Raw genomic sequence first — 15,000 nt, 5'->3', positions numbered from 1 at the left:
GACTCTCAGCCTGAGGAATGTTCTTAATACGTTCTTACGAATTCAAAAAAAGGTGTATACATTAGGAACTTGGTTATTAAAGTCAATAAGCAGCCAGAGATAAAAAGGGGACGTTTAAAACGTTTCCCTAATCAAATTGAACAAACAATCAAGACATTGTCAAATTTCAATAGAGCAAAAGGCGGGTGAAAACAAGGCTCGCTTTCGATCGCTTACGGAATCCCCTACAAGGGCACGGTCTATTCGACTATTTTAAAGAGAAATTTTAGACACTGAGAGATCGTTTCCTCATGGATTTCTCCTTGGCTTTCTTTTTCCAGGGCAGTGCATATGCAGGATTGATGTCCACATGAAGAATCTCAATAATCTCACGCAGAATTTCGGAGTCGCCATCACCAAGGTGAACTTGCCAAAGTTTCTTGTTATCCGCATCAACTTCACAACAGGTTTGTTCAGGTCCTTCTAGTTCATTGTATTCGTGGTTGGCTGGTTCAATGGGTTCCCGGTTTGAATCTGGAGAAATCAACCAGCGTCCATAATTAAGACAATTTTCTTGGCATGCGATTTGAGATTTAAGTAAGAGCGGGATACGTGTTACGGGCTTTATCTTGGTCAGACTGAGGAAAAACAAGATGCTTTCAAATACGACCAAGGGAAGTTGAACAGGCTTGCTTCAGTGGCGGACCCAGGTGAGACACCCGGAGTTCCCCCTTCACCCCCCACCCCCACCCCGTCACGCGTTATTTTTGGACGTTAAAATGTCTTGCCCCTTTTTCAGACAACAACCCCAAAAATCGCGACAGAGCGGATTTTTCTTTTAGAACGTCCCTCCTTCCCCCCTCCCTTAGCTCTTGGTCTGGATCCACCAATGTGCTTTATGGTTTTATTATATGAGTAGATAAAGATAAGTTATCTCCCGAAGATTTGTAAGCTGATGTTTCGAGCTGAGCGTTGGCCTTTAAAAAGCTGATTCACTCGAAGGGCTAACGCTCAAAACGTAGCGTCGAAAAATCTTTCTACGGTTGTTAATTTGGTCATCCATCAATTATGCGTCACCCCCCCCCCCCCCCATCGAGGGTCTTGGAAATACAGGGGGGGGGGGATTAGTAGGGGTAATTTCTGAGGGGGTAACCCAGTCGGTTTCTATGATCTTACCAATTTTTTCCCCCTTTTCCGAGGGAGGGAGGGGGGCGGTTTATGTGTTGGCAGTTTGATCTTCTTTATGCTAAGAGGGCAAAACTCTTAGAGACACCCTTAATTGAGGGGAGGGGGGGGGGGGGTAGTGTTGTGTTAGAAGTTGTGATGTCATTGGGATGTCATGTTACCACATGACGCCAATTTAAATAGGGGCGTATCTGCCAAAGAGTGTAAAGTAAAGTAAAGTGTTCAGTATTATTCAGCATTGTTCAGTATTCAGTAACAGCATCTATAGTAGTTTCGAGTTCAATTAGGAGTTTTCAAGTACAGTTACCCGATAGTTTTAAACGGTGTCAGAGTGTAATAAGAAACGATATTAAAGAGTTAGGTATTCAAGTACTCTCGGATCGTCAGTTCGCACATGGGATAGCCGTCGGCACAACAGTAGTCTATTAAATAAAATGGCCCATTTACCTTTAAAACTCGTTTTATAAAACCACTGAGATTTCGTGTTTCAATCCCCACCGACACAACACCACCATTCCTACAGAAACTAACCTTGTAATTCATGCACCTAGTACGCTTTCACAGTCAGAGGAAACATAAGCTTCGTAAGACTGATCAACTTGCTTCCCAATTCATATAACATTGTTTCACATTTCAGTTGTTTCAATCAACCAGCCGTTTGAGCACCCCAACCCAACTATAGAGCCCAAGAGAAGAATATAGCCTTGTAATCGCTAAATGGATTGACAAAAATAGCATCCGCTTAAAACGCACCTGTTTCATTTGGTTCAAGAGTCTGATACTCCGGGCATTGTTCTATGTTGTCAGTACCTTCGTTCTGGAGTAAAAGTATGTAGCAGTTAGTCTCTGAGTGAACTACGCTGTTGTTAGTTTCTCTAAATCACAAAGAGTACAACATCATGCTGATCCCGTTTCAGTCATCCCATCGAAGCGGCTCCCTCGATGCACTCAACGCTAATAGGGAGTTTAAACACACAACTTTTTTGAGCAACGGATGAAAAGCTAGCCAGAAGTGAACATTTGCATGCCAGGTGGTCATAACCATTACAATTTTCGCAAATTTTATTGGTGCATGAACTGTTTTTCACTGATTATTGTGTAGGGTTGTAATCGGACAGTTGGCTGTAATCGAACACCTGTAATCGGACATTTACATCTGCCAATCATATTAAACGTACTCACCTTAATCCACCAATCACAGAATTTATCACAATAACCATAGCAACAACTACCTACCCTACCAAACTGGGGATTGTCCAAAATGGACGAATTTGTAACATCACAGAGTGAAAAAGAAATGCATTTGGTTTCTCGGAACGGAAATTGTAATGGTTATGATTAACTCGTGATTAAACAAATTTAATCACTCGTATGATGACAGACCGAATTGGACTCCCCTCAGTCCTATTGCCATTATTAATCATCTCTAATAGTGAAGAGACACTTCACAATATAGAAAAAGTACTGTCAAGGCAAGGTAAAAAAAAAAGACTGAATGGCTTATTTCCGGTTGCCGTCCGTGGATCCAAAACGTTGCATGCCGTAAGCTCCCTATATAATGACTCCCTTTCGATGCCATAGAGCGACTTTCGTATGACCTTAAATATTTGAGTGTTCGCACTTTGTTTCACGGATCAATGGTTGGCAAGATTAAAACAAAACTTCTCCTTATTCCCGCCAAGGAAGTAAACAGTTCGATCGCCCAATCACATTACTGCATTTCAAATGACGTCAAAGCGAAACTTTCCAGAAAGTTCCCTGAAGAGACGACGTTGTTTGCATCGGTTTCCGCTAAGCCAATGAAAATTCGCGCTCGTTTGTTTTTGTTCGATAAGCCAATTACACTGTAAATGTTTTGCATTTTGAAAGTCGCTCTATCAAAGCTCAAAGGCGATTTATGTATACATTGTCACTCGGATATACTCGGAAAAAAATCCGAGTGCTTTCTAAACAGAAGAGGAACCAATGACCATCCTGGATGACCATCCGATTACAAGCACGAAAATGCTCCACCACTAGATTACAAAAAAGTCGCGGGAACTTGGCCATTAAAATTCGTAGAACTTTCACATTATGATACATATCATGATACATTAACAAATTTTATTAAATTTTCAACCTCGGTTAATGCATTTCTCGAGCTCTGACTGGTTCACTCAATCTCGGTTATCAGCTCATATACCTTAGTTTGACCTTAAATGGCAATTGATTGCAGTAAGGGTTGCTAAGATTAATTTTTTTTTTGCCGGAAACCGAAATTTCTCTCTGAATAAAGCAAAAACCAAAAAAACGTTTTGTGGAAAGTTTGGATCAATTCCGACGTTTAGAAGTACGCGAAAGGCAAGAAATGTTTTCGTGATGAGCCTGCGTCTGTCTAACCACCAGGTATTACACAACATCGCATCTTCATCACCTTTTTTCGATTTTGCTCGGATTTTCTCGGTTTTTTCGCTCGTATTTCGTACCTCCAGACTTTTGCAGTTCAAGGAATGTAATAAAACAATTATTCCATTCGCGCTTGCTAGATATGAGACTGGCCTTGGTCATAGCCAACTCGGCGCTACGCGCCTTGTTGGCTTTTTACAATCTCATATCCAACGCGCGCTCAGGGAATAATTGTTTAACATTAGTGCTTTTGCTGTTGCTGATTTTAGCCATCTCGGCCTACGCCTCGTCGGCTAAGTATCAGGCGATATTCCGCGCGATTTTGCAAGATAATTGTTAAATATTCAGCCATTTGTCAGCTATGTTCGGGCGCTTTATCTCACAGTTTTACAGCATGAAATAATCTTAAAGTATTGATGAATTGACAACAGTCCTCTGGGAAAAAATCTTTTCGAAGAACGTATAATGACCTGCATTAAAGCCTGTCTATCTGTTTGGCGGCAGGATCGTTTTGATGATCTGAGGCCCGTTTCTCGAAAGTCCCGAAACTTTACGGGCCATTTTCGGGTGTGACAATTTCCTTTGTATCTCAAGAAGTCGCAAACTTCACAGTCATTTTTCTTTTTGTTACCTGACAACGAGTTACCTTGAAAACGTTTTAAAAGATCAGCTTTCCAAGACAAGTGGATAGCAGTTTCACAAATGGCTTTTCGGGCCCGAAAAGTTTTCGGGACTTTCGAGAAACGGGCTCCTGGTCAATTATTAGTCAATTATTAGTCAATTATTAGTCAATTATTAGTTTGTAAGGCAAGCCTTGTAACAAGTAGCAATGTTTCTTAAGTGCTTAAATGTGCGCCTGCCAAGAACGGATTATCTATGATTGATACTCGCAGAATTATTTTCAGAGAGAGCTCAAGTAAATATAACGGCAGCAAAGAACAATTTTAAAATGATTCTCAATTATTATTGTCTTACCTCGCTGAAAGATTCACCAGATCGCAACGGTATCGCATAAATAGATTCTCGCTTTCCTTTCTCAGGTGATAAACTCTCGTAAAAAGACTCCCTTTTCTGTGATTGTTGCTCTTTTCTTTCAAGTGAACAGTGGTCTAACAGTGTCTGGTAATCTAGATCCTTGTCACAGCACGGGCAGATGAACAAGCTCTGTGTTCTTGTTCCATCCACAAGGCGTTGGTAATCAAGATTATGTTCATTGCCTTTAAAAGAAGACAAGAAAAACCAGAATTACTTTGTTGTTTGCTTCAATAAAGCGGGGCTTTAAGAAGGAAAGCGACAAATTTAAAGACGGGAGTATCATGTACAAAATGATGCTGATCATGCAAACATACACTCTTAATTGACCACTCCCCGTTGGAGCTATTTCAGGGCCAAGTAAACATATCACAAAATAACAGCAACTCTGGGACTCCCAACTGGCCTGGTAAACCAGCTAGCTTTTTACAAGTGCAACTGCTTAGAAGTGGAACCAGCTAGTGGGCAAAGGGTGTCTTGAGCAGTGGATCTCTGGACCTCAAGGCAAGCGTCCTGACCAATCGGCCATGCTGTCTCTCTACGAAAAAACTTTCCAAAGACATTCTTTACCAGTCAGAGTTAAAACCGAAACTGCTTTCTTGCTTGTATTTTGTCTCACTAAGCGATACAACCTGGTCCCCAAGCGTTTTGTCAGTCTGGTGTGCGGATTATAAAGAGTAGTTTTGTTGTAATCAAATTCTATTTATTTCGTAAATCTATACCGTCGTCTGTTTTCTGAGAATGATGATCAAGTTCTGGCTTCACTTCGTCTTTTTCTTCTTCTCCGCGCTCTTTCGGCAAATCCTCATGGTTGCGTCGTGATAGGGGCGACGACCTATCCAAAGTCCCACGAACCTGAGGATTTTTCAAAACTACGGACATATCGTGCCCATTCTGTTCATCATTTGGAGTAACATCACCAGCAACCTCCTCCATCACCGCATTTTCTTCATGAATCGGTCTTAGCGGCAAAGGTTCAGGCATAGATCTTCTAGCTCTTGTGTATGATGCTCCTCTGACATAGGGGTTCAAAATCACGGTATCTTCGGCTGGCTGCTTTTCCTCCGTAGTAATTAATGTCGCCATTCCTAACCAACCAGCAAAAAAAAACCCCATTAGAAAGAAGTGCAGTTATCACAAATCAAGGATGGCCAACCTCATTCCTGGGACCTCTCACTTAGATTCTAGCCAGGACGGAGTACTAATAGCGGTGTTGGCAGTATCCAATCTTAAAACTAGTAAAAATCTCGGATTATATTGAACTGCGTTCGACAGTCGCTTTGGAAGCAAAGGAAAAGGGTATGCAAAGAAACAATGTTATAGGACCGAAGTTTGAGGATACGAGCATTTACTTCTTAGATGCCGCGTACTATGACTCACGTGGCAGGAGTGAAATACTTTGCTCTTGGCTGGACTGATTCCTATGCCAAAAATTAATTAGCTGACTCCATACAAACAATCACGTAGTGCGAGATCGTCGTTTGCGCATATGACGTATCAAAAAAGAGATGCGCTTTCGCGTACGACGTGGCGCTGAAAAGGCACGAAAAACGAAAAAATATATCGTATCTCGTGCAATATCATCGGCCAATAAAGTCGTAGCTTGAGCGCATGGCGCACGCTCCGTTTCCTGCGTTTAAAACCAATAACTTTCTTTTTATTTCACGTTAATAAAAAAAAAAACACGCACCTGTATAAACCTTACCTGGACTGCGCATGTTAGCAGGTTCAATATCTGGCAGTTCAACGTAATATGGCTCTTCTTGTATTCTGTAAGTCTATTGAACAACAACAAAAAGACACAAATAGAGGTTATTTGAACCGTAAACTTAAGTTTAAGATGATGTGATTAATCCTGAACTGTATCATCTGTAGAGTTAATTTAGTTACTGTGGAAACAAAGCGTATACCATAAAGGGTTATTTGATAACTATTTGCAAATCCAAAACAAAAAAAGCACATAAAAAATATATTTTCTGTCATGGAATTAATAAGCACTAGTAATGTTTTGGTAATGTTCAAAATTAGACGAGCCTTTTACATTTTTTTCGTTTTATGCTTACCTGTGGAGCAGAGTTGTCTGCAAAGAGAAAAAACAAAAATACAGATTCCTTTGTCATTACCACCCAGAGATTCACGAATCATGAGAAAAATAAAAAAAATCACCAATCCTGAAATACCAGATTTTAAAAACAAAAATTACAGTGTGAGAAATGGAACGCAAGATATGTAATTTCAAAATGCCCGTGAATTGGTTTTAAAGGTAACGCGTCACGAAATTTAGCCAAATTCAGAGACTGTGAACTGGCAAACAATTTAAGAGAAACTCAAAAATAACTACTCAAAACAATGACAGAAGGTTTGATGAAAACATCAAATACAACAGGAAGCAGGGATGGGCAAAATTGAATAAGATTAAAATGGATTGCAATTGGGGTTTTAGAAGACTGTTCAGCCTAAATGCTCAATAGACATATTTTTTTTGTCACGAAGGTTTGATTTAGGTTGTTTGAAAGTAATTTCTCGGTTAACGTTATTTAAGTACTTATCACCTCAACAAACCTTTCCACTTCATTTATTCTCCGAAGTCGTCTCAAATATATTGTGCTGTTTTTGTGGTAGTGCACTTAGTATAAGTGCACTACCATTTTGTCATCGGGGCTGTCTGAGTGAGTGAGTTAGTGAGTGAGTGAGTGAGTGAGTGAGTGAGTGAGTGAGTGAGTGGTTGAGTGAGTGAGTGAGTGATTTGTAGGTCTTCATCGCGTGCATAAATTACGGAACTAATATTTAGAGTACACGCTTAAACATGCTGCTCATGTTAGCCTGGAAACCAATGTTTCTCGATTCCCTTTCATTTTCTTCAATTTTTCTGGGTTTAGTATTTTACGTATTACGTCCTGGAAAATAAAACGCAGCTCAGTTGACAGTTATGGAATAAGGCACTGTGTCAAGTTACTGCACTACCACACGTACGCAATGAGTACCTATTTTTAGAACCTTTTTATTGAAAACTCGCTTTTTTATTCTTATGGAGAATGGGTGCGATACCGGGTTGACATCACAAATAAATTACCTTGCACCGCTGTTTTCAAATTCAATTTAAATACAAAGCACTCTTTGATATCAACCCGGTAGTAAACCCAGTCCTTCCCCTTGCGTGGTCGTAGATCAAATTACAACCAGTTTAGTCCATTTTTAGGAGCCTCTAAAACCGTGAGTTTAGCCAACCAAAGGCTTAGTGTTAGAAAAGTGCAGAGTACTGCTGAGCGGAACGTGTTTTTTGAGGTGATATTCACTTTAAGTTGAATCGCCAGTAGGGGCGAGCTACTGGTTAAAGTACAAAATATGAACTGCACTGCCTTGACATTTGCCGCATTCATTTCCATGTAAGGTGAAACGCAGGTAAAATGGCTGATAACCGAGATCCAGTGAACCAATGAAAAAGCTAGAATTGCATTATCCTAGGTTGAGAATTTAATAATAGTGGATACCTGCAACATTTCCGCCTTCTCTTGGATGAAGGTTCCTTTTGAAAAAAACAAATCGTTTTTAATTAAGTCAAGTAGCGATTACTTTTCTACGAATATCTTTGAAAGTGGTGTTCCATTTTTAAAGCTATATATTTACAGTTCTTTTGCACATGGGAAATAATATGTACTTACTGACTGAGTGGGAGGGCCAAACACCGGAATATTAAGCCCTCGGTCATGGCGTGCGGACCTCGCTGCGCTCGGTCCGTGCTTCATGACCGAGGGCCAAACTTTTTTCGTGGATTCCAACATTTTGGATTTGACTGATAATGCATTTCGCTCGCATTCCTTTGAAAAGGAGACTCTTTAATTGTATGAAATTCTGACAGCAGCAACGGTAAACCCGAATTTTGTCGGAAATTGGCGTTTACCACGCACCCGCCCAGAGGATAACAAATACCTACTGCAGGCATCGGTACAACTATATATATAGCGACTGAGTTTCGGTCAAACTTAACCTGACTAGAGGATTTTCCTCCCGGTACTCCAGTTTACCTTCCTCGTCAAAATCCTTTCCCCGCTTATTACATCTGGCAGTTTTTACTTGTGGGACAATAGGGAACTTACACAACGTCGACGACGACGACGCCAACGAGAACGTAGTCTAAAAATATTATTTCCTGGTACTGCAATAATTTCGTTATATCCCCGCGTCGCTCGAAATGGAAAGTGTGTATCAACATTGCAGGAATAAAATTGGCATGAACGGTGTGGTTGTTTGGGAAGAAATTTAAAAAAAATTTGCGTCAGGTTCTCTCGTCCTCTACACATCTTCAAATCTGGTCAATTCACGTCGTTGTCAGGACGAGGACGGCAAAGAAATGTACCAAAATGCAAAACGCACGTGCAGGGCGTGCAGAGCCTTTGTTTTTATTCATTAAGCCCATTGCTTTGTGACGTTCTCGTAGCCGTCGTCGTCGTCCTAGAACCCTGTGGAGTGTTTTCACTGAAGTGGCTAGCAGCCATATTGGATTACTGAAACAAAAGAAACTATTTGCATAAAAATAGAGTTCAAATCCCGGAGGATTAGTTTGGTACACCATCATAGCCGCCATTCCTTTGTCTTGGAACGCCAACATGGCCGCTGTGACGTCATGTGAAAATACCCTTATAGCAGCCGCCTAAGGTGTTCTTTATATGCTTTCCGATAATTAATATTTTTGCCTTTATTTAAGGAGGCTCAAACTGTACTATTGAGAAGGATTGAATGTAACCAACTACTTCGCAACTAGAGCGGTTTTCAAATGAGTGTCGTAAAACCAAAACCATAGTAATTACTTTAACCAATCAAAAAGGACGGAGACAATACAGTAAACCAATCAAAACTCGAAGTAATTACACGTAGCCGACACAAAAGGCGGGAAAATGTGCACGCGCGAGCCACAATTGGTTTTGGTTTCACTTCTGATTGGTTGAAAAAGTGGCGCGAAAACTTTGAACCGATCACTGAGTGAAGTAGATGCAAAACCAAAGTAATTCGCTAATTACTTTCGACACTCAATTGAAAACCGCTCTATATCAAACAACATTAATAGGCCTTAATCAAACGGTAGCCATGTTGAGTCCCGAGGGATTGAAACCTTTTGTTTTTGGGCACCGAAACTCGTTCCCAAACATTTCAATTCGAGGCTCAGGGTAGGAAATCAAGTGTCTATAATCAATGTGGTCACCGCGCGAAAAAGGCCCATTGCTTAACAAGATGCACTCATTAATGTGAGAAAGAGAGTCATTATAAAAAACTTATTTTTTGACTTTAACACGGAAATCTCAAAGCGAACCAGGTGACCCCCACTTTTTATTGCTGGGGAGAGATTTGCACGCTGAGATAAAATTCCCTGCAAAGTTAAAAAAACGTTCTCTGGAGCAGATTCATGGGCACGTTCACAATAAACCAGTATCAAAATACCATAATACTCTTTGTTTGTCCCTTCCAAATTTGCATAAGCATTGTTTTTATGTTCTCTTGGGACTTACAATGGTCACAAGAAAAAATTGGAATCAATGTTTATGCAAAATTTTTGGGGACAAACAAAGATTATTATGGTATTTTTGATACTGGCTAATTGGAAAATTTAAGGTGATTCCCTAGTTTTGCATTGCGCAACCCTATTGGGCATAATTTCTTGCGTCATTGGCGCGCGCATAAGCTCTCGGACATTGATAAAATGGCGAATTTTCACTGACGCCAAGCTTAATCTGTCAAGGAATAGCTATTTCTCCTGAACGAGCACGGTGACCCCCTCTTTTTAGTGGTGTTATGTACTTGTAATAGGTACACGGAAGGCATATTTTATGAAGTAAAAAAGTTGGTTAGCAAAAGTTGGTGCTATTTATATATAAATGACGTGAAAGTGTGAGGTGATGATGTAGCGGTCCAATTTGCTTACTTTTTTTTTGCAAGATCGAGCAATTTGAAATCACTTTACTGAAAGACTTTGGGCCGGACAAACAAGTAGGCTCCAGTTTTCAGTAATATTCAGTAGCTTTTGCTAGATAACTGCAATTTTTCAGGTTGATCAAGTGTCGAACGCTTCTGGCGTAATTTGGTAAAAAAAACACTTAGAATCAAGCCATGCAGCGCGAAAACAAGCACGGTGACCCCATCTTTTTACTGCATTTTTTTAATGTCCTGTGCATGAATATCAATTGCGCCAAGTTTGACAGAAATCTGGTTAGTATGTCATTTTCAAGAGAATTACCTTAAGGTGGATCTGAATCCGTTTCAGAGTACTTTTTGAAACTTTGCAGAGAGTTTCACTTAGCCTGCAAATCTCTTTTAAGCGATAAAAAATGGCGGACACCGACTTCGTTTTTGAGATATAAGCGCTTAAACACAAAATATAAGGCGTTTTAGATGGCTCTTTTGTTGCCATGATAATTTATTACGTCACATTAATTTGTGCATCTTGTTAATTATTGGTATTTCATTCACTCATGTGGAGTTTCTAATAAGACATTCCCTCCAGATTATTGAAACCAGTTTAAGCCACCTTAAACTTTTTAATTCCTGAAACTCGTCGGCGGTTCTTGTATGACAAAGTGTATTTTGTTAATTTAATATTACTCAATAAATCAGCCGCGTTGTCGTTTAGATTTTACCGCTTCATTTTCTATCAATAAATACAGCGAAAAAGTCTCCGTTTCTTAGGACCCAAAATGCATTATTTTTTTGTCAGTATGCATGCTTAGAGCGGTTTTCAATTCAGTGTCGAAAGTAATTAGCGAATTGCTTTGGTTTTGCGTTTACTTCACTCAGTGATTGGTTGAAAGTTCTCGCGCCATTTTTTCAACCAATCAGAAGTGAAACCAAAAGCAATCGTGGCTTGCGCGTACACATTTTCCCGCGCTTTGTGTCGGCTACGTGTAATTACTTGGAGTTTTGATTGGTTTACTGGGTTGTCTCCGTCGTTTTTCATTGGCCAAAGTAATTACTTTGGTTTTGGTTTTACGACACTCAATTGAAAGCCGCTCTAATTTAGCCGTGATTGCTTTATCTGAGTGTAAAATTCGATTTAATTTACAGTTGCTCACAATCCTGGAACATTGCGCATACACCTACATGATCGATTGATTGATAACAATGTTGAAAAGTTCGCTCCAATAGGAATACAAAATATGGAAAGAAAAGCGTTAACGAAAGTTTTACATACAACCCTATAATGTCGAAGTTTATGTCTGTATAAGCCATGCTTTACAAGTAAAGAGACTTACCAATTACGCCCTCTGGTATAGAAACAAAAGCAAATCACTGGAGCTCCAATGATGAGGCATACAACTAATAAGGCCAAAAGGGCGACCATAATTGGATCAACATCTTCCCGTAGAGGCTCTTTAGGATCCTTAATATCCAAGAAGCAAAAGATTTCTCGGGGTTATCAAAAACAAAAACAACAACACAGTTTTCTATATAGTACCACAGGAAATTTAGTCTCAGTAGAAAATTTAGAGCATAATAAACAGCACAACGGGAGAGTACTGCTCAAAAGCTTTCATTTGAATGGTCACTTTTGGATTTCACCCACAGACTCAAAAGTTAGAACCACCTTGTACGACAAAATAAACAGATCCGTAGGTAAGTACTGCTCAGTAGCTTTCATTTGAATGGTCACACTTGAGGATTTCACCCACAGACTCAAAAGTTTGCACCACCTTGTACAACATAATAAACAGAACTACAGGAAAGTACTGCTCAGTAGCTTTCATTAAAATGGTCACAATTTAGGATTTCACCCACAAACTCAAATGTTAGAACGGCGTTGTACAGCACATTAAACAGAACCACAATAAAGTATTGCTCACAAGCTTTTAATCACCATTTCAGTTGTTACACCCCTACCGTTGGTTCGAAACGCTCATATTACTTCATGTTTTTATCCTTTTACGCCTTTAATAACGCACGTTAGTTCAAACTACACCATGTTTGTATTGTCACAATACAAAAAAGGGCGTAGTAACAATTGACCGTTGCTAACTGTAACGTTACAGTTAGCAACGATCGCATTTCAGTTTTTGGGTTTACATTTCAGTTACTGGAAGGTTTGTTATATATTGCTGTAATTCGTTTGGTCGACATGTGCGCTACTTCACAGCTGCACAGAAGTAAGTCGCCATTGCATATTTATTATGTTTCTTTTCTTTGTTTAGCGCAGGCTTTTTTTTCTATTCCTCGCTATTAGTTCGCTGTTGGAGTAGTTAGCCTATACCTAGACTTTCTTTCTTTTGCGTCGTGGTGTGAACCACGCATCAGATCATAACATCAAGCTCCACCGTAATATCGTTTCAGACATCGCTAGCAAGTCATAGGGGATTTTACTTGGAAGTCGGCTATCACAATAACGAGTTTACGCGCGCGTGTCAAGTGCGGTGATCGTGTGCGTTCGTTTTAATTGGAGTTTTCGCAATCAAGTGGTCGTTGACGGCCACACCTACGAAGTGGCTTGTATTCAATGTATGTTTCCGAGAGTTGCAGTTTAATACTGTGACTGAATTGTGATTGTGGTTACACCTTAAACGGGTGATACCTCAGGTGTCTTCGTTGGAGTTGGTGTCGTTGTTTGGATACTTGGGGTGACTATGGTGCATTGACTTCCCACGGTAGAGGATGGGCTTGGTGTTGCAGTGTAATTGCAGAGTGTAACTGGCAACATAACGGAATCAAAGATATTATAACAATGAAACGAAATTTATGAAAAAAAACTCTCTAGGAATTTTTAAGTTCTCGCGGCTCTAAAACGTTGACTCGCTTTCCTACTACTTCCCAGCTTCTTTGGTCTTATGGTCAAACGAGACATTGCAACACAAGGGGCTGATTCAAAATGTGAGAGCCAAATTGAATCAACTATATATTGCACTCAGATACTAAGGCTAAATTAGGCCTAAAGTTAGCTAAGTTTGGGGTTTCGGTGTCAAAGGTTTTTAGTTATGTCCTTATTTGATGTGTTCCGCTTTTGCTACCGTAGTTCCTGTAAATATTTTACTGCCTTGGGGGGGGGGGGGAATGGATGGGAGAAGGGATAAGAACCTCCACATAAAGGAAGGGGGGCATAAAGGGTATGCATTGATAACACCACAGCTCCATTCCTGCCTTTCAATCGGGGTGTCCCCCAGCGCACTGTTCTGGGGGCCCGTACTTTTTACTATCATGGTCTATAATGGTAAAAGTCCCACTTCCCAAAATATCTTGAATAAATATGTAGATGACATTACGTGCAGCATACCCGTTGGGCCTAATGTCAATGACTATGCCTCTAGGGAGGTAGATAGTATTTAAGTCTGGGCAGTAAAAAAAAAACCCGTAATTTGAGTAAAACCAAGGAACGTTTCATAAAAGGAAGCAAAAACAACCTCACACCCTCTCGATGAAATTCTCGACATTAGACGTGTGATGTATCTGAAGCTTCTTGGAGTGACATTTCAGGATACTCCTACCAACTGGGATAAGCATTTTGATGACTTGGTGGAAAGAGCTCTTAAGCGTATGCATATCCCCAGAGTGTGCAAGAATGGTTATAGTATATTTGACCTTCATTATCCTTCTAGCTCTCTTATTATGTCACTGTTTATTTATTGCATTCGAGTTTGGGGTGTTCGACTCCCCACAATTCAGTCTTGGAGAGAAAGGATTAAGATGTTTTACATATGGGAACCGATTCAGGTCTCTAAGGTCCCAAGGCGACGCACTATAATCTACTATTACATATTAATATTTACGTTAGGCTAGGGCTCGTCAAAATACAGCACAATTCGTAAAAATACTCTGCGATACTTCACACCAAAACATCTCATAAGCTATTTATTATCCAACTTTCTTGCACTAAATTTTTAGCAAATGAATTGTCAACAACCAAGAAAGTGTGACAGATTCGCGCGTGCGGGGCAACGTCAGTAACTAAACTAGTCAAACCGGTTCTCTACCTGTACGATATCGTGGAATATTTGTACCGTTTTGTGCGTTTTCGGTACAATAACTAATACAGTTGGGTAATAATGCATTGTAGTTATTAGTTCTAAAGGGGCCTATCAAGACCAATGAAAGACAATCAACAAAACGACAAAAAAAAAAAAAAAAAACAAGAACAACAACTGCTAAGAATATCAACTTGTCGGAAGGTATTTCAATTGCAGCCAGGAAGTTAACAGGGACTACCCGAGGGTCAAGGCAATACCCGATTTCAAGGCAAGCGCGCTTAGGGCCGATTTACACGGTACGACTTTGTCGCATGCGACAACGGCTTACGACAGGCCCACGACATGATTTACGATTGTTGTGTACGTCAGAAAAAATGTCGTAGCATTTTAAAACATGTTTTAAAACGCTGCGACAATCGTAAGTCATTTCGTAGGCCTGTCGTGAGCTTGTCGCATGCGACAAAATCGTATCGTGTAAATC

General features: G+C 40.1%; 1 protein-coding gene across 1 annotated transcript in view; it reads right to left on the bottom strand.

Moving 5' to 3' along the window:
- The window catches only part of LOC138011648 (uncharacterized), a 64,659-nt gene that overhangs the window by 42,907 nt on the left and 6,752 nt on the right, over nt 1–15,000 (bottom strand). The window contains exons 5-13 of the mRNA XM_068858760.1: nt 13,133–13,248; nt 11,823–11,950; nt 8,073–8,107; nt 6,645–6,661; nt 6,287–6,359; nt 5,304–5,669; nt 4,525–4,766; nt 1,918–1,981; nt 451–513 (exon numbers count right to left, since the gene is read on the bottom strand). Of these exons, the coding sequence (XP_068714861.1) occupies nt 451–513; nt 1,918–1,981; nt 4,525–4,766; nt 5,304–5,669; nt 6,287–6,359; nt 6,645–6,661; nt 8,073–8,107; nt 11,823–11,950; nt 13,133–13,248 (1,104 nt within the window). The remainder of the gene's footprint in view (nt 1–450; nt 514–1,917; nt 1,982–4,524; nt 4,767–5,303; nt 5,670–6,286; nt 6,360–6,644; nt 6,662–8,072; nt 8,108–11,822; nt 11,951–13,132; nt 13,249–15,000) is intronic.

The sequence above is a fragment of the Montipora foliosa genome, chromosome 7 (assembly GCF_036669935.1).
Source record: "Montipora foliosa isolate CH-2021 chromosome 7, ASM3666993v2, whole genome shotgun sequence".
Classification (NCBI taxonomy): Eukaryota; Metazoa; Cnidaria; class Anthozoa; order Scleractinia; family Acroporidae; genus Montipora; species Montipora foliosa.
The sequence above is the reverse complement of the archived record's forward strand: the minus strand, read 5'-3'. Positions and strand labels throughout refer to the sequence as shown.